Source organism: Dermacentor silvarum, chromosome 2 (assembly GCF_013339745.2).
Source record: "Dermacentor silvarum isolate Dsil-2018 chromosome 2, BIME_Dsil_1.4, whole genome shotgun sequence".
Lineage (NCBI taxonomy): Eukaryota > Metazoa > Arthropoda > Arachnida > Ixodida > Ixodidae > Dermacentor > Dermacentor silvarum.
Genome location: NC_051155.1, coordinates 215,738,530 through 215,760,507, shown reverse-complemented (window position 1 = coordinate 215,760,507; position 21,978 = coordinate 215,738,530). Strand labels below are relative to the sequence as shown.

The window sequence follows — 21,978 nt, the reverse complement described above, 5'->3', positions numbered from 1 at the left end:
TAACAGTAAACTAACTGATCCTTCTCACTCTCTGTTATGTATGGCAGCAGTTCTGTTTTCTACGGTACTTACATGCAAAAAGAAACACAAGGCTGGCAGCCAGAAGCGTTGAGGACAGACGCACTTCTGTGTTAAATATTGCATGAGTGGTGACTGATGGGGAAAAGGACCTCCATACCTACCCATTTTCTCATATGGATAAAAAATTTAAAAGATTGTGGGCATTGTCACAACTGACACACACGCATACACACACGCTTTCCACCTCAGCATTTATTTTCATCACGTACACGATCACCATTTACATTTGAAAGCTCTGTCACTTTCATCCAATTTTACATTCATATTATATTGGTAAAAACTGCAAGGGTGTACATTATGTAAAAGCCCCCCAACCCCATCCGAAAAAAAAAATATATATATAATAAACTAAAAGGCTCACAGTGCAGCATGCCGATAAGGCGCATTAAGTATTTTCTTGTTTTGGACTTGATCCAGTGGTGGCTTCTTTTTCAGCTATTGCCTGGTAGCGCTCCCGTGTCTTGTTGAGAATGTGGCTCCGCTGGTCTTCCACTTTAGGACCACTGTGGCCCAATCCTTTGCGAGTGTTTCTGGAGGCCACCTTGACCTGCAATCCAGACGTTGTGCAACTGTTAAACAACATGCTCTATTTTCTCAAGATTGAAGGGGCAGTGAAACCTATTTTTGAAGTTGTACAAACTTTACCACACACTTCACGGAAGGATAACGATTACACTAAGCAAGTATAAAGGTTGAGAAATGCTCATACATTAATTTGATACCAAAGATTAGAAGAAAATGCCAGACCTTGTGTCATTCACATTATTATTACATCATGGCACAAAGTAAAATTTGTTGATGTGTTGCAATAAGGCTAGGTATGATCATGGTGCTTCTAAAAAAACACGAGCGTTATGCATGTTTCTTCTGGCTGCACACACTTGTAGCAGGGATCACACGAACAGAACAAGCCAACGTATCATGACGCATGCACACCCCTTAGTAATAAAACCTAAACTTGTTCATAGAAACAAGTACAATCATAGTAAACTATCGAAAGCGCTCTAACACTAGCCAGAACTTTTGATAAGGTTTGGAGGGCTAGGAGGGTTCACTTACTGCACTGAATGAATGAATGACAAGTTGAAAGTTTCATGCCTGCACTCCACACATCTCACTTGTGATGACCAGAGTGGGGGGAGCATGCAAACAATATATGTTACTAAGTCTGTTTGAAGAATATAATTTTTGTACAGATAAACTCAAGTCCTTGGGGCCAGGTCAAATGACGGGGGAAAAAAAACAAATCTGGCTTGCTTGTCAGACTGTACTTCACATTCGTTTATACTCATTCAGTCATGACATAGTGTCATATACAACTAGTTACTTGACCTAGTGCTCCCACTGGTATTGGTATCCCATAGATTTTGCTCACTTCATTAAGGCATCATAAGTTGAACAGTGGTTGGGAACAAAATGGATGCTTGCATCAAATTAAGCATAAATATAAAGCCTTGAAACAACACTAAATGTGATGTGATTTTACATATATCTTTGTTTGTATGCTCAATAAAATTTGTATCTATAGCAGCTATGCCATGTTTCACAGGTCTTATGCTATTTTAAGCACACAATTCTTGAAAAACTCTGGCTGAAAATTCTTGTTGTGCTTTTTGTGCTCATATTAATGATTAATAAACTGCAAAGTGATCGTGAGTCCTTGTGATGTTAATTGCAGTACATCTAATCAGCACAAAGTGATGCCTTCTACTTGGCCAGTGACACGATACTGGCATAGCTACCATCGCTTAAAACTGAGGTAGACAAGGAGACATGCAAATCACTTGGCAAAAGGTGCCTTCCTTCATGAAGTCTCTTATGAGTGCATGTGAAAATCTCTCTTGAGTGCATGTGGGAATTTGAAGTCTGGGGTTAGTGTCATCTCTGGATTGCAAGGAAAATGCCAGCCCACAAACAATTATTTCATTCTAGTGTGTAAATGTGCTGGCTCCCACACACGTCGCACTACGCTGAAGCTCATTGCATGGTTTTCAATTCACCTCCTGGTGAGCTAATTTGTGGGATCATCTTAAGTTTAAATCATACACCACAGAAGAAAGTACTGAAATGTGCTCAAACCGAATTCCACATATCACCACTGATCAGCATCCTTCTTAAGAAGTCTGGTGCCACAACTTCGAATTTCTTAAAGCTTCATGGATACAAATATGAAATGAGAGCCCTTCACATAAATATGCTGTGAATCTTGGCAGTCAGAAAAATATGAGGGTATCAACTAATCATGTGTGTTATTCACTGATCGCAAGGCACTTAAAAGCAAGCACCAACATAGTTACCATCTGTTTCCTTTTCACATTTTAAAAATAAATTAGAGCTCCAGCGTCAAGTAGAAGAATTCAGCAGTGACTTAATATACGACATATTCAGCAATGAACATCCAAAACTGAAGTCCACTTTACTGTCCAATTAAGGTGGCACTAAACAGAAAAAGGCCTGCAGCTGACAAACAAGCATTTGCATGTCGGACAAGCCTTTGAAGCAACAACAGTTTACCTACTCTTTCAAGAAATGTTTCCCTTGGTGTGTTTGCCAGAAATAGCTGCTTCATTTCTTGCATATTCCGCCAGGTCGCAGCAGGGCCAACGACATCACAGACTCCGCGTTCACACTTTGTTCGTACTTCTACACTGTTGACTCTGCTCTTAGCGAAAATTGTGCATTTGGTATTTTAGGTATGAGGCCGATCGGTATAGCTCAACTTAATACTCTGATTTAGTGTCTCCTTAGGACACACTACTCACAGGCTCAGTGGCTCCTTGCTGATGTTTTCCCAAGCCGGCACCTTCTTTCCAGCCCATTTTGTGCAGCAGCTTGAAGCCTATGTTGTCTTCTTGCAATGGTCTGCACAAAAGTATGCGTTAACAGCAGAAGTCAAAGCTAAAGTGGTAGTAAATGCACATATTTTGCCAACAGCCCTGGAACCAATGCACACTGTCACATGCTCCACCAGAATAATGGCGAAGTAAATGGCAAGGTGACATCTCAGTATATTCGCTTTGAGCCAGACACAAAGGGAACCTGGAAATCTGTCTTATCACAGATTTAGCTTAACAGAAATGCACCGAGTAAAGATCTCTAATTGTTCAGCTTATCAGAGAATGGAGCTTAACTCTATGGTACTCTACTGCAGTTTACTATTCGTGTAACCAGCTTCTATGCATCCTTTAACTGAAAACTCTTATCTATAAAATTCTGTCTTATCAGACGTTCAGCCAGAGGGAGTCTATTGTAGTTGATGTGTTGTGTAACCTGCTTCTAGACATCATGTAATCAAAAGAACTATCATCCAGGAGCATGAAGCGAAACAGCGTAATTCCTAGGTTAATGGGTGTGGCCCACATGCTCAAAGAGGAGCAAAGAGCGAAAAGAAATGACCATACTTGTCTACACTCGCTGGCTCCGAGTCCCGTTCGTGAGGAAAGTTGCTTCCACGAGTTTCTCTGCGTTCTTGAGCACGGTCCTGATAACCTCTTGGTGGACTTTTCGCAACATACTCCATGCCCTGCACATCACCATCAAAAAGCACCAAACATTGACCTTACATTCGCATACTTTTGCAGCATAGGAATTGTGCTGTGATGTCGTCCTTTTCTTGCTTCTTACCAATGCAATGCTCTATGGTTGTTCAAAAAAGTGGCTACGTTATTAGTAACAATTGCAAAGTGCTGCTTTTAGGTTTGCAGCTAGCAGTATTAGCTTTCTTTTCCTCTCGAAAAACAAAAACAAAATGGACCAACTGCCAAGATGTGCAAGAAAAATGTAAAAAAAATGCGCACTACGTTAACTGCTGAAAGCATAACTTCTCTGAACATTTCAGTTTAGACTACTGCACATGAAACTGTGGCTTTCGTTAATTTATATCCAATCAGTAGGTGCAAATAAAATCTTTATTTCCTCATGCTTAAAGACAGAAAAAAAGTCGGCAGGCACTCATTTTATAATTTAACCAGTGAATGTGAGCAGTTAATATCTGTAAAAACATGTATACACTTGTTCTATTGCACCACGAGCAACAGACAAGCCAGAACCTGACCTACGGCACAGGATATTAATAAGTGTTTGATGCACAAAAGTGATGCACAAGCAAATGCTGCTGAATATTTCAGAAGGCACATTTTGCTGCAGGAACAACTGAAGTTGTGAATGCATTAAGGAAGAATGAAAAGGCCTTCAGCATAAGTTTGTTTGGACCACTGCTTTATGCTACTTCAAAGGCTCTCAAGCATGCTGGCTGTGCTCTTGGCTAGTGCACACACGAGCAATGAAGTGGCGTTACTTGCAGGGAAGTTAGCTGGAAGGAACCAGTTAATAATATTTGTCTTGACCTTTACAGCACTTGCCCATGTCTACAGCAAATCTGCAGTCCACTGCAGAGAAGCACTGTAGCCATGGTAACCACAGAAAGCCGATACAAAGGTAAAAGAAAATCAGTCAGAAAAGCACTGCATGTGACATAAAAAGGCTGTACACAGGTATTCATCAACAGCATTTTGTCTTCTCTTTGTATATTATAACCCATCATAATTATTATGATATTATAAGCATATAATTTGGTACTGACAAAGCTTTTGTTACTCTATCTCTGCTTATGACCTCTTCAGTCAAATATAAATATCTGCACACATACACAGTGAGCAAGAAAGCAGTCCCTCCACAGTGTGCCACAAGCATCAGTGAATCACAGGTATACCACTCACATATCAGTGACTCACAGTGACCGACAGGTATTAGTGACCGAAAATTACCTTCAGACCATATTTAGCCTTAAGTTTCTTGAGCTGTGCTCGGCGTTTCGCCTCAGAACTGGGCGATGGGGCCCTCTGTGACTCCTGCTGTCCCGAGGTCGAGTCCATGAGTCCTGGCTCGCACCCAGTGCATGTGTTGTGACCTATGTGGATGTGTGCTTCCAGCTCGACTGAGCCCAGCTGCAGCCGGTCCATGTGCTTGCACCAGTGACTCTTGGTCCTGCCACAACCAAAACAGCCACAGTGACTACAATGGCATGGATTGTTTTTATGACACTGTAATGACACCACTACAAAGGTTGCCTCAAATGAAAGGGAACATAATTTTTAAAGAAACAATGCACTCCAGGCAGCCACTGCGTATGGCGCGGCAGAGCGCGGCCGCGCGAGCCTATCTTGAAAGCGATCTGCAATGAGTATAGAGTCTAGGTACACCGAGAGCTCATAGCTTCCTGTGCGCTGTGTTTTTGCAACGCTTAGTTCGCGTTGAAGTGAGAGGCAAGAGCAAGGTCAATTCGCTCGCTGCTACTGCTGCTCTTCCTCACGGCAGCATTTTGACAGCGAGTGTCCGTACTCATCGGGTGAGATATGTTTCCGTTTGCCTGTGCATGCTTGACACCATGCTCATTAATTTAGTTAGTAAGCGAATGTTTACAAGTTCGTACGGCTGATAAAACTGCTATGTTTACTTCGTATAGCTGTCTACTAATTTGCTATTGCAATTGATGCTTCGCCTTTCGGGCAAAACTGCGACTTTATTCTTAACGCTTTATGTTTGCCACTGTTTTTACATTATGTAAAACAAACTATACTATCAGTCCTTTTTTAGCAAACTTGCTCTAAACAAACCTGCTCTAACGGAATGCCATTCAATGAAGTTCCGGCCTGGCTCTGTAGGTCCTTGAGCAGGTAACCCCCTTGATCCTCAGAATAGCGTAGCTTCGCATGAGTCTGAAATATAAAATGACTGTTTTAGGCTGGCACCATCTGCTGTAGATGTCTTGCAACACGTGTGTGAGGAAAACGGGCACCAGCTGACCATGGAGAGCATTTTGCACACAAGAGAACAGTGGCGAGGTGAAATGAAGTTTCTACAGCAAGAGATTCTTTCCTAGCCCTCACATGTTGTAGTTTAACATACTTTTCAGGTGAAAATATTTCTTTTGGCTGTGCAGATGTACACATAAGTGAGCCAGGTGTAAGCACACAAGCCTATTCAGAAGGATATAATGCTGACACGTCATGGCTTACTGAATTTGTGGTCATTAGTTACTTCGAAAATCGCTGCATTTCTTAAGCGGCTTACTGAAAAACGAAAAGTGAGGAGAAGAAGAAGAAAGAAAGGAAAAAAGAGAATTTACAGAGCAAATACACTGATAGCTGAAAAGCCATGTACACCTGTGAGGAAAGTATACAGACCAGGGGTTGCGTGATAAAGCTGTATTTTTCCTCTGCCTGTGAACGCAACTTCAAATTGAGGACTGCAGTCCAAACTTGGCATTGCAAACTTTTCAGTGTAGTCGTCAATTGCAGTTTATGCTTGTTAATTACTAAGAAATTTAGTTTTTTCGGCGACCCTGTGGTCCATTACTTTTGCTCACGGGTGTACCATTGTTAACTAAGGTAAAATAACCTTGTTCCCTCCAATACTTTGTTGCTTTCTCGATGCAATTGATGAGAAGAGAGACCTTCTACTGGTTGCCTCATCTATAAACGGGAGACAAAGCGCCTGAGGTATTTCCATTACGATGTACCAAGCTGGTCACCCTTGCCCCCCCCCCGTCAGCAGCAGCACCATGATACTTGCTGCAGACAACTATAGTGTGGCAGTGTGGCCAGGCAAAAACAAAGAAATCCTGAGAATATCTCAAACAATAGGTATTCATGCCTCATCTACGCTGTCCACATTGGGAAGACAGAGTGCGTGATCAGCGTGGGTTCCCAAAGTAGCGCCTGGAAGTGTCACCAAGTACAGCCTATGCTGCACCAAGTCTCGTGGCTCCTTCAGTACAAGACGAATGCACGGAGGATGCTGGCTGGCCGGATCTTCATCTGCGCTGCTGCTGTCATCGGTTGAACTGGCACTCTCGTCAGTGAAGCTGTCTTCCAGCTCTCCTTCTTCCACAGACTGCTCCGCGGCTGACTCGTCTTTCGGCTCGAGCTTCTTGCGCTGTTGAAAGCAGTAGGTATGCTGCAGTGGCCTACCATAATGATTTGCTTGCTGTTATTTTTTACGCTTGCTTCTATTGTCCTTATGATAAAATACAATAATGCAAAAGCGATATTGTTCAATTTCCAGGATAATTTTCTGCAGATATCACATTAAGGAATGAATCCTTTGATAATGTTAATTGTGCTGTATGCCTACCTGTTTTGACGGAGTAATCCTTGCATTGTTCTTTTATGTGTTCATTCATGTCAATTTCATAAGGCAGCATGCCCACCCTCACAAAAACTTTAAATCCTCTCACTTTATGCTGTACAACTAACATAAAAAAAAAAAAATATTGCACACACAATTATAAGCCCTAAATGCATTGTCGTGCATGCTTGGTCTATTCAGGAGCCATGTTTGTTTCTGGAGTGCATCGGCATGCACGATATGCACTTGAAAGCAGTGTGTGTGTGTGTGTGTGTGTGCACATGTGTGTGTTTTATTTATACATACTGCAACCCTACGAGGGTTATCATAAGCAGGAGTGGGGTACAAAAATCAAAGGTGCCATGCACGCAGCAAAGAGAGAGAGAGAGAAAAAAAAATCAAAGCTGCCACATACACAGCAAAGCACAAGTGCAAGAAATATGCTTAAAAAATGATCTCAATGCATACATACACACATGTATGTGTATATACACAGTATATAAAAAATGGTCCAAGGAATCACAAGGTTTCTGACAAAGTCGTTACATGTTGCATGCATAGTGTTTGAGATTCACTATGAGAAGTGTGCAAGCATTAAATAAGTACACCTATGAATAAATAATGAAGGATTATACTCATGCTAATTTACATATGTATGATCATGCTACCGGAATATGAGCTAGGTCAGGTTGGTAAGTGCAGAGCGGGTGACAACTGGCATTGGTGCCCAATGCCATTTTATCAATCAATCAAATTGGGAGTTTATTATCAAAAACAAAAATACACAAATATTTAGATCATTAGCCCATATGGCTAGTTATCGGTTCAACTGGACACACATGCTCATGCAAGCCAGGTGAACGAACAGAACTGTTATAAATACGTTACTTATACGTGATCATAAAAATTATATTCTATGACTTTATAATCCCAAGGAGAATACGGATTGCAGTAGCAATCATGAAATATGTGCATTTACTAACTGAATTGCAATATCCAACAATTAACACTATATCAAACATACTATAAAAAGGAACTACAAAGTGCATGTACATTTAATATTACAATCTCTGTTGAAAGCATTTTAGTAACATGATAGAGATATGACATGAAGATATTAGATTTTAGCAGTATTCACATTACTAGTTTAATTACAATGTGACTTGATTTAAGAAATCTAATTTACATGAGAATTTAAAATTACACGCAAGTTTTATTTAAGTGGAATGGAGTTCCAAATTTTAGTGCCATTGGATTTAATTAATCTTTTTTCATATGTGTTTCCGCAAGTCGGGAGATTAAGTTGCCAGTGGCTGTATGTCTTGTGCTATGCGTTAGTAAAGAAAACAAACTTAGGGGTAATGGACAGTTAGTGTTGACTATACTATTTACCAATACCAAAACAGTCGATTAGTAATTTTTGTTGAGACATGAACAATTAATATTAGAGCACGTGCAAACAATTCAGTACTTGGACAACGAGTAGAAGAAAACATTATACAGAAAAACTCGTCAACTCGAAGTTGTAAAAACTGAGAAACACTTTGAGATGAGCGGAGTTTCGACATTAGTGAATTCATGAAAATATAAGCTCTCGGCCAAATATAGGCCACATAGATCCTTTCAAAATAGGTGCCAGTAGCGCTAAATTTCTCGCTAAAGCCCAATATACCAGGAGAGGTATTTTCAGTAGATCACTTTTGCGAGATACTGTGCGACTCGGCACACGACACGTCGGGCATCTACGGGCAACAGCGATCCTTGCAAAGAGCCAAGCAAATGCTGTTGACGCAGGCACTGACGTGTCCAAAGCCTATAGTCATGCGAAATATCGCAAGTGCTCATGTCACAAAAATGAATCAACCAAGAATACCACCCCAGGGCCACAATTTTGTAGCCACACCTTCACTCGATTATATGCCACTTTTTCATCCACCGTTTTTAGCTGCCTTATCCCATTAATAATTCTGGCGGAGATTCGCTATGACTACCAAAGAAGCATGATAAGAAATGGCACCGAGAAAGGCATCGCTACATAATTGCATCCCAGAACTTGTTACTTGAGAAAATGCCAAAAACATGCCAAACAATTGGTGCAGCTGGCGTAGCGTGGAGCATGGCGTAGAACGCGAATCCACAAACATAGAAATGCAGAGCATGACGAATAAGCAAGCTGACGACGCTCTGCGCACACGTAAGTATGCATGTTGCGGTATGCATGTATCACGCTTCGTCAGGGGTCAGAGTGGCACTCCGCCTGCATTATCAATGAGATCGCAGCCAGCCATGAACAGTGGATGATAAGAGTGGCGTAGAATGAAGCAGAATTCGTTACAAACTTGCGGCCCTGTTATTTTTTGGTGATATTGCAGCTTCGCACAAAGTATGGAGAACTTTAGGTAATGACTTTTTCCCGACATCTTTGCAGTCGAGATTTCTAGATATCTGAGGGGGTATTCTGTAAGGGTCCACCTAGTGGACCGTCCATTTCGGCTGTCGCGATTGGCTCCAGGTGCACGAGTGAGAAGGAGCCAGCCAGTCTCCTTCTCACTCGTGTAGCTGGAGCCAATCGGCTACAGCCGAAATGGACAGTCCACTAGGTGGACTCTTACAGAACGCAGCAGTAGATTAGGCAGTAATTGTTATGTGCCTTTCTGACAATGTACCTACGTGAACAGGTGTAATGCAATAAACTTCAGTTACTAGTGCAACTATGTATGCGTCTTTGCATGTACCTCACTTACAGCCCTTGTCTTCTAGTACTTTCCCGCACCATATTCATAGTAGAAGCTGTTTGGTAGAAAATATCAGTCATTAGCAAACCCTGCGTTTTATGAAAAACACAAATTCAGTAGCCAGCAACCACCTTGTAGTAGAAGATGAAAATGCATTACTGGTGAGAACAGTGCCTCTGGTCCCTGAACCTAAGCAAGGTACATATGGAGTAAAAGCAACCAACCTTGCGTTTTGGCTTCCTAACTTTGCGTGCTTTGCTGGGCTGTACTTGAGAATGCACTTCGTAGCTTCCAGCATCTGCATTGTAGCGGTAGTAGGTACCTGAAGTTGGCTCATAAAGAAGCTGTGTTGACTGTGGAGAAAAAAAGAAACATAAATTAGCTATAAATAAATAATAACTAACATAAATAAATAAACATAAATTAACTTAAAAGATTTAGAAGGCACGAGAATAACAGAAGACCACATGAGACAAGTGTCCTGCACTAGACTTATAGTTTTGCACTATATGCCAACTATGTCACATTATACATACTATACCGACAGGCTGTGAGCACAGGTCAACACTTTTAAATATGTGTTAATAAGCAAATGTATAAATATAGCATTATTATGCAGTATGTCCTGTCGGAAGACTTACTGGGTCATAGTAGCAACCTGTTGAGACACTGTAGTACATCTGATACTCTTCATTGAAAACATAATCTGAAGAGTCAACCGCTTCCTGTGCTGCCGCCTTCACCAAATCTGCTACTGTGACCTGCGCATTAATAGAAACACAGTAAGACACTTGCATTAATATAGATTGGTGTAAGGCTAAAGTGGAATTAATGGTGCTAACTGTAACATGTTTTAAGAAGGATGCTTTCCCTACAGGTTTGTGTTATTGCCGGAGATAATGATTTAGAAGGCCTGGTCTTATGCAACCACCGACTCTAATTTGAGAAGTGTTGTTCCCTAGTTTATTCAATTTGTTCGTTTGCACAAGTGGCAACTTATGCTAGCAGTTATAGCAGTCGCTTCCTACTAGCTCTCTTCAGGACTGAAATTTTGTAAGCCTAGCTAACCAGAAATTCATCATGAGCAAAGTGAGTCGAGTGCATAAGATAAACATGAGGTGAGGTTATGTCTAACTGCTTGCACGATTGATTAGACGGCTTAATAATTAAGGTATATGTAGGGTGTTCGACTAGTTGCACCATTCATGCGTAGCTGCAAGTCTTGAACTACAGTTGCATGCAATATAAGCCGCAACACCGGTCTTGTGGTCAGAAGGGCTCCAAGACTGCGTGGCTGCAGCCCGTCATACGAAACGCTGCAGACCTAAACCATAGTTTTAATTACTGGTATTTATTACACCAATATTTTGTTCATCAGAGCTGCTGTGCAGTCTTAGAGCCCCTTCAACCATGGCACCGGTGTGGCAGCTCATATTGCGCGCGGCTGTACCTGAAGTTTAGCACTAAATGGTCATATAACAATCTAATGTCGTAGAGTTATGGGAAGAGCGCCAACCGATCTGCACATCTGAGTCTTCGTATTGGTAATCTTTTACTTCACACTTAACTTGATGTATGTTTTTTGCAATACAGAAAAGTGCCCAACCAAGCTCTACTCAAGCGTAGGTTTTTCTAACAATATAGTCATCCACTGGCAAATACCTGTGTTTTGATGTTACTAGTCTGTACATGAACACATCACAATACATTTTATCAGCGCACTCTCCTTTACCATCTGCGCACTGAACAAATCTATCAATCAGTGTGGCTTTACATGGTTTGAACTTCTGCTGTAACATAGCGGTGCTGTAGCATTTTCACAGCGACATGCAATGTGTGTTGTTCATCGTACTGTAGAAAAGAGCTTTCCACTGGGAAAGTGTATCCTATCTGGCATTTCCCCCCAGGTCTGTGAAAGAGGGGTTCTCTGCTACAGTTGCTTATACAGTTCTGATAGTAGTGGTAGCACAGTGGCCGGGTGGAGCAAATGCCGGCAATCTTCCGTCGGCCTAGATGTGTATATTTACGACCACTATCCGTTCAACAATGTATGACAGCATTCGTATTACACAACACACAAATAGATTCAAGTTTTCCAGAAAGCCAGTCAAGTTAACTAGTGAATGGATCTCACATTTGAACCCTCTGGTGGTTTCCAGTCTTGGGTGCCATCACCACTATTTGATGGTACCGGTTCATTCTTTGCATGACACTGACACGGGCAGCAGCGGTCGTCGGTGCCATCCTTGGTCACCAACGCCAGGTCGAGCAACACAGCGTCCTTTCCGTCCTCTTGTCCAGCACTTATTTTTACATCACTGAGCATAATAACAAGCTGCCCCAGTACCCAGCGCACATCAGTTTCGATGCGGGTAGCAGGTGTCGTGCAAGTCCTTGACCAGCGACATGTGTCCTTCCAGTCTAGTTATGTGCTCTTTGATGGACAGCTGACGTTCTAGGTTGCTTATTTTCTCCAAGAAATGGTCGACGCACTCTGTCTGGCCCATTTTTACGTTCCGAGTCCGGTTCGTGCCGACGCAGTGAAATGATTATCCTCGGGAGAGCAATAACCGTGCGGGTAGAGCAGCTCGAGCAAGAAAATGCAGCGTCACAGTTAATAACGAGATGACTGCAGCATGCAGAGTAATCTGACGTGAAAAACCAACACGAGCATTGCTCAAAACACGCGCAAATGATACATTGCGCAGCCGAGAAGCGCTGGTAGCTGCGGTGGAACGAAGTCAAGTCCGTCAAGCAGCGCCAACGGGCTGCGTGTGATTAGAAGCCGAAGCCGAAAACCGGAAACCTTCGAAGACTCAGCGGAACTCCACAAACATGGCAGGCATGTGTGCGCAAGGTGATTTTTGAATGACTCATGCCCTGTGCGGTGATACTCTGAGATCTTGCGTGTATATAAAAAAAAAATCAGAGTGAAAGCACCATATATAACCGCTAAACTGTCTTCAGTGACCTTATGAGGTACAACCTCTTTTTCTGGCCTCTTAGAAGTGCTCTTGCGTCGTGCCCGTGAGATGCGGATAAACATGCAAACACAAGTAAGCGAGAAATGCGAGGCTTATTTTGGGCGTCTGTACAAACGCAAGGATGACATTCGCGTACATTAGCTTTACAATGAGACCTTAGTCTAGGCCATAAAGTGATTAGATGACAGTCCAGCCCGTACACTACGTCGCCAGTCCCATTCAAAGGGTCACTGCACGGCCACAATATTTGTCAACAGCGATGTCATACAAGGAGTAGCGTGTGTTGCACTGCTATTGCTGCCATATCTTGATCTTCGACTGGTTGATTAATTGTGTTTCCTTCTCTCATAAAAGCTTCTGTACAAGTGCGTGTACACTACAAGTTTAGAGGTTCTGGTTTTCGCTCTTCAGCGCAACGAAAGTACGCGTCCGATGGTCACTTGTGAGCTTTTAATGAACTATTGGTGCATTTCTTCGCCTAAATTCAGTGCGTACCTTTAGTTTTGACTTCACTTATGTTTAGGGGACTGCTTAAATGTAATTTCCCGAACACGTTAGTGGTGTGGTTTAGCTTTTGCTATCTACCGCGTGTTTTGAGCAACGCGAATTAGCTGCCGCTTTGCGTACCGCCGCATTTGCGAGGTGTGGTACTCGCCCATCTCTTGCTTCACCGACGCGGCTGACGTACTGTACGTTCAAAACGCGCCTGTTGTCGCCATGCGCGCAGATATTGCGGGCGTTCTTTAGAGATAAAGGTGGGGCATTGATCATGTTTTGAACAAGCGCATCCTTGCTTTTCTTAAGTGATACGATTCACAAGTAGGCTCGACCAAGTGAGCTGAACCGGTTCAGCGCTTGAAGCCTGCGTTCAAAACTTCTGCAGGGATCGCCGACGAAAAGTCAGCATGGAGGTTCCCTGAATGAACGACAAGATGCCTCTGCGAGAGAAACCCAGCCTGATGGATATTTATAGTGCGGAAGACAGAGGAGCGCTTCATTTGTGAGCATACTTATAGTTTTACTAATTATTGGAACCACGTGGCCGTGAATGTGCAATATATGTCAAATGCGTGCTGTTCAACCAAATTTTTTCTGCAGGATTGATGAAGCTGTCATGATCCTAACAGTGCTGTGTATCAGCATTGGTATTTACATACTAGCTTAACTATGCTGTTTCAAAAAAAAAAAAAAAAATATGGTGTAAAGAATTATGAGATTTGTGTAAATATACTTAATTATCAATTAAAGACATTACTAGCTTGTGAAATGTTAAATATCACTAGCGAGTTGGAACCTATGGGACAGGGAAGTGTTTTATAGCTATAGAAACAGAGTCTAGCTCATTTGGATTTACACAGTGACATATATTTTGCTTGATTTTCTGTTCTAAAGCAACATCATCTGACATATGTTACTTCGTATGACGCACCATTACAGAACTTGTACAGGAAAAAAGTTTATAGCATGGAAAGAGTGAACGTTAAAGCAAGAAATTACGGCACGATAAGATGACAGGTGGGTGTGGTCGCTGTGGTAAGAAAACACTTCAGTTTCTGCCATGCAGTAGGAATAATGTTCAGCATTAATTTTGCTGTGCTGTGAATGGTTAGAGGACAATACATATACATACAAAAATGGAAGTTGAGGTAGGGCCTTGCATACAGCTTCTTTGCGCATACTATCCTGACAGATGACAGCAGCTTTAAACAGCTGTATATTGTTCATATTTGTTTTGTGCTATTTTTATAATTCTTTTTCTCCAGCTTTAGAGTCATTACAGCAAATTACCCACTGTGATGTTGCTATTGTACGGCGAACAGCTTGTAATCTTTGACATGTACTGTCGTGAGCAAAAGTAGCAGAAGCTCAGCATTTCTAAAAACCGCAACTGGACATCACTTGAGAGGACAGTTACCAATCATTCTTGTTTAAGGTGTACTCATATGCCTGAAGAACATCCTCAACTAGAAACAATGATGACATTTTACCTGGCTGATGCAAAAATGGAGGTCAGAACCAGAGGAGGGGGAGTTTGTTACATTTGCACGCGGGTCTGCTTTTAATTTTGTGTTTACTTGAGAAAGACATTCTGTGTAGAAAGACATTCTCAGGGCTTTGCTATTGAAAAAAAAGAAAAAGAGATTGTTTAGTCAGGGCTTATTAGTGGATTAAGACATTGTACTAGCACATTGTAGTAGATGCAGGGCCTGAGACATGACCACACATGGTACAACAGTTGGGCATGGCAGTCAGCAAGAGGTATAGCGCTTGTACCTATCATTGATACTACCACAAATGTTAAGGGACACCAGCAAAAAATATTAGGCTGAACTAGATTGCTATATTACATATAAAACTACAGATTGGTCACTGTTATGAGCAGAGCTTTGATATGCCAGAAAGAATGGAAAAATTCAAGGCAGGAAGAAACAGTACGTCAAAATTTTAATACCAGCTCTCTGTGTTGCCAAACATTTTAAGAGCATGTCCTAGAAGGTAATCAATTCCTTACCAAAAAAAGAAAAAAGGATGGATTAAGTTACATTTGGACATAAACAGCAACTGAATCTGGCAACTTTTCCGGACGACATTTGCGTGAAAATGACTGTAATGTATGACAATAATTGCTAAATAAGAGATGCCCGGTGGCATCATTGGTGCTCTGGTTTTGTTGCACAATTCAAGAAGTAGGTATCAAGCCACCATTTTTATTACTAGTAACCAGTCCCTTTCCACAAAAGTGCAGATAAAGTGTTTTGGAAAAGTGATCCATCAGTTAAATTGCTGTAGTGTCCCTTTAAACGCATACAAATCTAAGTTGTATTATTGGTTATGACATAAGGTTCTCACACTTTGTCACTACAGATGCAGTACTTCTGCTTCTTCTTCTTTTTTTTTTTAATATAACAAGTTAGTGAATTTTGATGCCTGTCAGAGTGTGTGGCACATGCGAGTACATTGATGTGTCAGATGAAGCTTTTTGTACATAAGAAGGCCGTTTAGTCAGAGGCCTGCATTACAGTGCCACCTGATTTCACTGTGCCGAGTTGGAGCATCTGTCTAGGTATAGATGACTCTTTTTGGGGTGATGGTGACAACTCGACTTTAGAGATAAATGTGTGGGTGAAACTCCAGCTTTTCACCATATCGAAGATGTGGTCCTAACTGTTACATCGAGGTCGGTTTGAACACAAGTGATTAGTTTCAAAATGCTTCAGGCTCTGGTTATCTTGAAGAACCATTTATTTTTTAGCTACATTCAGAAAATTGGCTGTATTCATGCTTTTGGTCACAGTACGGTATCCTGCAGACCATAAAAGGTCATTTATAAATAACAGATTAAGAAAATGATGAAAATTTGATCCAAATGAATATGCAAGCTTTCTGTGCTGCCATCACACACTATGGTGAGCAGGAATACGCTTCAGTGGATGGCCATGACAGGCTTTTAACTGATTTATCAGAGTCAAAACGCTCAACTATTGATAAGATTTTGTCTGACGTGTGCATGTTTTGCTTGTGAAAATCAGCTATAACTGTCATAGGATAGTGTGATAAGGTGCGTGATGGAACTCTTGAAATGATAAACAGAAGTGTTTGTAATCAGGCATTGTCTTCTTGCTACCTATGATGATGGGCTGTATAGATAACCAAAGCACACAGTCTTTAGTGAAGATGTGTACTTCAGAATAGGGGGGGGGGACAAAAAGTGACAAGTAATGGTGATAATTTCTGGTGCTTAATAGAGTTTCTCCATTTATACCTTACCAGCAATTATGTCTTCGCTGTGTGACTGGAATTGTATTTTTGTAAACGCTTGTAATTTAAGATTTAGAGTGCACAAACTTCCCACAATATGTCATGCTGCAGTTCTGAAGCAGACCATTTAGGGTGACTATTTGAATACAGGCAGCATCATGAATGAGGATGTAGCCTTTTTGCCAGTCTCACACTTTGGCCATTTCAGGTGTTGTTTGTCCCTGTACAGGCCTGAAGGGCATCAGTAACCAGAATTCTATTCGTTTTATTTCTTTTTGCACTTTGTCACTGTCTTGTGTGGCACCCACTCTATATTAATAATCAGAAACGGCCAGTCCAGTATGGTGGATTACAACAACTGCACAAAAAGGAGGGAGGAGTAGAAATTTACAAGATGCAGGATTGCAGAAAATTGAAAAATTTATCGAAGGGAGGCCTAGTTACCTTAAAAAAATCAACCTGCCGTGTGCATTTGCTTTGATGTGCTTCTTCTACATAAGTGCCTGTGAGGACACATTCGAGAGATCACCTCTGCCCTTCATTCAAAGCTTGCTCCATATGGTACATTGTCAATGAAATTTAGGAAGAGACTATAGGCAAAGAATAAATTTAACCATAGCTCCTGGAAACCTCACACTGTCTTTTTTTCTTTCGGTTTCTGTAGATGGCTGAAGCGTGGATCTCTTGCTCAATATTTCCAGGGATTTTTGTTTTATTTATGCTTTGTACTGATATGGAATTGGTTGCAAGTCATTAAATCGCAAACATTTTGTCATCAGGAAATGACATCATTGTCAGAAAGGAGAAGCGAGACCTTGCGCAGCTTGCTGCCTACCACCTGAAGTCGTAGCACACAGAGGCAAGGCTGCACAACACCATGGAGGAGAAGCGTGTGGCTGACTACTTTGTGGTGGCCGGGCTGCCTGCCAACCCACGGCCTCTGGAAGAGGACTGCGTGGCGATGCAGTCCTCGGGGGGCAGCTTTGGGTGTATGCCCGTGACGGACATTGCTGTGATTGTGCGCACTGAGGGTGAGGTGCCACCGCCCGGATTCGAATGCATCGAGCAGACTCCGTTGGGCTTCCCAGCTGACCTAAACCACGGAAGCCTAAGGAGTCCCAGCATCTACCTCTGCTACCGCCGGGGCAGGGACAAACCTCCGCTTGTGGACATTGGGTGAGGTGTTGCCTTCTTCCTTGTGTACTGGGTCATCCACTCTTGGTGGAGGTGGGAAGGATTTGAAAGGGGAGAGGGCACCTATCTAGTGTTTAGTATAACGCCAACATTTTATCGATGTTATTGAAATAAAGTGGCTGAAGAGACACCTAATGGCAGATAGCTACTAATGAAAGTTTGTCCTGCAGGCTTAATTTAAAATTGCAGCTGCTGTGAATACTTGAATACTAATAAGGTGTTCCCCTAGCTCTGGACAACCATGCATGTGCATGATCATTGTTATCACCATTATCATTAGCCTATTTAAGCCCACTGCAGGACAAAGGCTTCCCCTAAAGAACCTCAACTACCCTTGCCCTGCATGAACTGTACCTCTCGTTGCCCACAAACTTCCTAGTCTCTCTGTTCCATCCAATTCTCTGCTGCCTTCAAGCGCATTTCGCTTCCTTTGGCACCTTTCATGCAACTCTAGGACCACTGTTGATCTGTTCTCTATGCAGTACATAACCTTCCCAACCCTTCCTCTTTCTGTACAGGACAGTAGGCGTCCTTCAGGTGAAGAAAGCCTACTTCACCTGAAGTAGACTAAGGTGGCTCTTGGAAGTAGCTTATCAGCTGAATACTCTGATAAGCTGAACAGCTTGGGAACCTTTAGGAGATGTTTTGAACTTGATAGGACATATTTCCTCAGGTTAACTTATGTCTCTGTGATGAGGAAGCTTTATCTTGGGCCTTCCTTATTTAAACCCGTGTGAGAAACAGACGTGCTCTTTCACAGTATCCGCTGCACTGATTTCAATGAAATTTATTGCATTAATGAAGAAAAGGAATTTTTGGGATTTAAAACAATTTTAAAATTTACACTTTCATGATTAGTAAAAAACATGATGCAAAATCTGAGAGAGAATAATTAGTCAAAGATTAAGTCGTTTTTGTGGTCAAACCTCCTAGTCCGGAAGACCGTTGGCTTGTGGCTCTTCTGGGTCCGAGCTGGACAGGGTTGCCTCCGACTCGACTGTCGTCAGATTATGGTTGGCCAATATTTTCGGATTCTGTTGGCACGCCCAGACCATGTGATATAACGTGACCATCTGGGGGCATAATTTACATTGTGGATGGTACGTCATAGGATCTATCTTGGACAAAACATAAGGATTCAGAAAGGACAATGTTTGTAATTGCTGCCATGCTACCTGCGTTGCCTTATCTAATTTGGGACCAGGCGGGGGCAGAGTGCGTCTACTCAGCCGAATGTGTTGCAGGATCTCAGAATATGAAAGGAGGGGCTGGGAGTTGTCCTGGTCAGCGAGAAGTGGCGGAGTCCTGGTGTAAAAGTTCTCAGGTGGAGACATGAGCGATCTCATAGCCCCGAACTCCCGCATACCCTGGTACCCATAGCAGCTGTTTCCACTGACCCTCTTGACGATTGTCTGCAGCTTGTTGCAGTATTGAGTGTGCGAGGTGGCCGACTTGACCTCTTGTGAAGTTGCGATACGCTGCCTGGGAATCCGTGAGGACTAAGGTGGCTCTTGGATTACGCATGGCTAAGGCTATACTGGCCTCTTCATGGCTGTGATGTCTATTCCGGTGGCCGAGATGCAGTCTACCAACTGTCCCCTGTGTACAACGGTTGCCGTGGAGCGGTTCTTCAGGGGTCCGGCAGCATTTACAAAGAAGGCACCTGCTTGATCCGAATATTTGTCGTAGGCTTTGGTTCTGGCAGCTCTCCTGTTTTCGTGGTGGACGCGGTGCATATTACGTGGCAACGGGCGAGCCACTCTTCCAGAGTGATGTGCTATATAGCAGTTCTGTCGGCTTGTAGGTGGTGGTATATAGCAGGTAGTGTGGAGCTTTTCGAATTGCTTCCTGCAAAATATGACAATAATAAAAAATGAATTGGATCATCAAATTCACACTTAAGTCTACAATAAACGCAGATACAACAATTCTGTAAACTGCGTATCTTAGATTGCTGAAAACCGACAGAACTGCTATATAGCATGTCACTCTGGAAGATGCCGCTGTTTTGTGATAAGGTATTTTACAAAACTCCCATAAACGAAGGGGAAGTAAGAGTTTCATACAAACTCTGAAATAATGTACAGATCTTGTCAATGTTACCTGCTCTTTCATATGCAGTTTATGTAGCTGCAATGTGATTTTAATGCAATAGCATTAAGGGTGTCGTGTTGCAGAAAGTCTGGTGTCAACGTTGGCGCCGTTGCCGGCGTTTGCGTACCGTGAGCGAAAATTGCCGTATATATTCTATACAGCACTGAAGTTCTATCACTTAGTTGCTGATACCTTTTCTTACATTCTTTCTTCTGCTTTCTTGCTCCTGCTTTTACCTTGTTCTGCTCATTGTCTTGATTTTCCATCTCCCACCTTCCCCTTGTTTTCCCTGGATTCTTTACAAAGTTATTCCTCTGAATTTTGAGAATGACAGCCCACAAACAAATTTCATGAAACAAAACACCGACAGCACATGCCTTTTATGTTAAATGTGCTCAGACTGAAACTTTAAATGTGCGAAACAAGGACAGAAGATTGGCTCATGCAAGAGGCTGCGTTTCTACCAGAAAAAGCTTGCCTTCGTGCATAGTGTTCGCCGTCAGCGTTTCCCGGTAAACATTACAGTTACACAAGCTGCAGTTGCCGGGAAGCGTGAGAAGGAGTCGGGGGATCTTCGAATGCTATCGCGTTCCACTCTTAAAGGCAAAGCTGAAGCGTCCTCCAAATTTTTTGTTGCCAAGTTCTAAACTTGATGCTTCCATTTTGTGAAACTATCTGATTTTATGTTATCTTTGTAAAATGCTTGAGGAGCATAAATAAATAAATAAAAGCCTTCTTCAACCATTCTGTAGAAGTTGACATTTTCTTTTATAGTCTGCAGATATCCAAATCAGTTCAGAGGTTGCATATCGGAGGCATTCATTCACTTGAGTGGAGGGCCAGAGATTAATCGTCCTTTTAATTAAATGGGTTCCAGATTAATAATTGTTTATTACTTCCTAAGCTTTTTGATCTGAATGCACCTTGTGCACTCTACAGTTTTTTTCATCCTTGTAGCCTTTTCGTGAAGCAGCTTTTGTACAGAATGCCTTGGACATTATGTTCTGCAGCTGGTTAATTTACCAAGAGTAAGCAGGCAGCTATTATTTAAGTGCCCAAACCTGCAGTCATCGTCTGTGAGCTGTAATGTTAGATGTTAACACTATTCTTTTCCATTTCAAATTTTGCAAGTGAGGGGCAACATTGACTGTGTGTGACAATGGTAATAGGAGGGCGAAGTGAAATCAGAATCTGAATAATGCGGCTTGATGTCCCAAAGCAACACACAGGCTACCAGACACGCTGTAGCAAGGAGTCTCCCGATCAATTTTAACCTCCTTGGATTCTTTAACGCATGCCTAAATTTAAATTCACAAGCATTTTTGCATTCTGCCTCCATCGGGGTGTGGCCATGGTGGCTAGGCATCGAACTTGTAACCTCATGCTCTGCAGCAGGATGCCATAGCCACTGAGCCAATGCGGCGGGCAATAGTAGAGCGGGCTACAGCAGCATTTGGTAGTATCACAGCAGCAGCCTCAAGAAACCAGATTGGTGGGCTTGCATGTACCTCGGTGTGATGACAGGTTCCTCGGGGTTGAGTTTTTAAACTGAGGCTGAGCCTCAGTTCAGGAAAGACGAAGCCATTTTTTCCCCAAAACAAAATTAATATTCATTACAAGATAAAGAAAACAAGAGAACAGTAAACAGCACACAGAAAGTACATAAGAAAACAAACAAAAGTACAACTAGCCACGTTAGTCCACGCAATAGGTTCAACCGCCTCTCGGTCCCGAACAAATAAAGAAAAACTCAACCATCAAAAGTCCTATTTACTCGGGCAGTGCGTTGACTGCATGCGATGGCGCTTGCGTTGACGGCAGTAGTGGCGTGGCGGGCAGTGGCATACGAAGGACGCGGACTAACGGTAGAGCAAACCTGGGGCATGAGAGTCCCAGGCTGTCAGAGTCGAAGGCCGTCCAAGTGCGACCGCTACAGCTGAGCGGCGTAAGTACTGGTTCCTTGGCTCGCGGCTTCGCCCTGGCGCCTCTCACCAGCGTCGCTC

At 42.4% G+C, this 21,978-nt stretch overlaps 2 protein-coding genes across 9 annotated transcripts in view; one reads left to right on the top strand and one right to left on the bottom strand.

Moving 5' to 3' along the window:
- Positions 1-258: 258 nt before the first annotated feature.
- LOC119442598 (angiogenic factor with G patch and FHA domains 1-like) lies at positions 259-12,678 on the bottom strand. The gene is given in 11 exon segments (XM_049662258.1): positions 259-628; positions 2,844-2,943; positions 3,483-3,604; positions 4,848-5,032; positions 5,034-5,067; positions 5,697-5,798; positions 6,736-7,017; positions 10,169-10,297; positions 10,586-10,705; positions 12,079-12,321; positions 12,323-12,678. Coding segments are annotated over 11 exon segments (1,608 nt in total). The 5' UTR covers positions 12,452-12,678; the 3' UTR covers positions 259-466.
- Positions 12,679-12,713: 35 nt separating this feature from the next.
- Positions 12,714-21,978, top strand: part of LOC119442594 (DENN domain-containing protein Crag) — a 91,871-nt gene continuing 82,606 nt past the window's right edge. For 3 of the 8 annotated variants that reach the window (XM_037707529.2, XM_037707528.2, XM_037707523.2), the window contains exons 1-3: positions 12,824-13,000; positions 13,812-13,928; positions 17,467-17,863. In XM_037707529.2, coding sequence (XP_037563457.1) covers positions 17,565-17,863 — 299 coding nt within the window. In that variant the 5' untranslated portion in view covers positions 12,824-13,000; positions 13,812-13,928; positions 17,467-17,564. Of the gene's footprint in view, positions 13,001-13,034; positions 13,684-13,811; positions 13,929-17,466; positions 17,864-21,978 lie in introns of those variants that run through there. The other 5 variants (XM_049662249.1, XM_037707524.2, XM_049662252.1 and 2 more) reach the window with 5 other exon arrangements.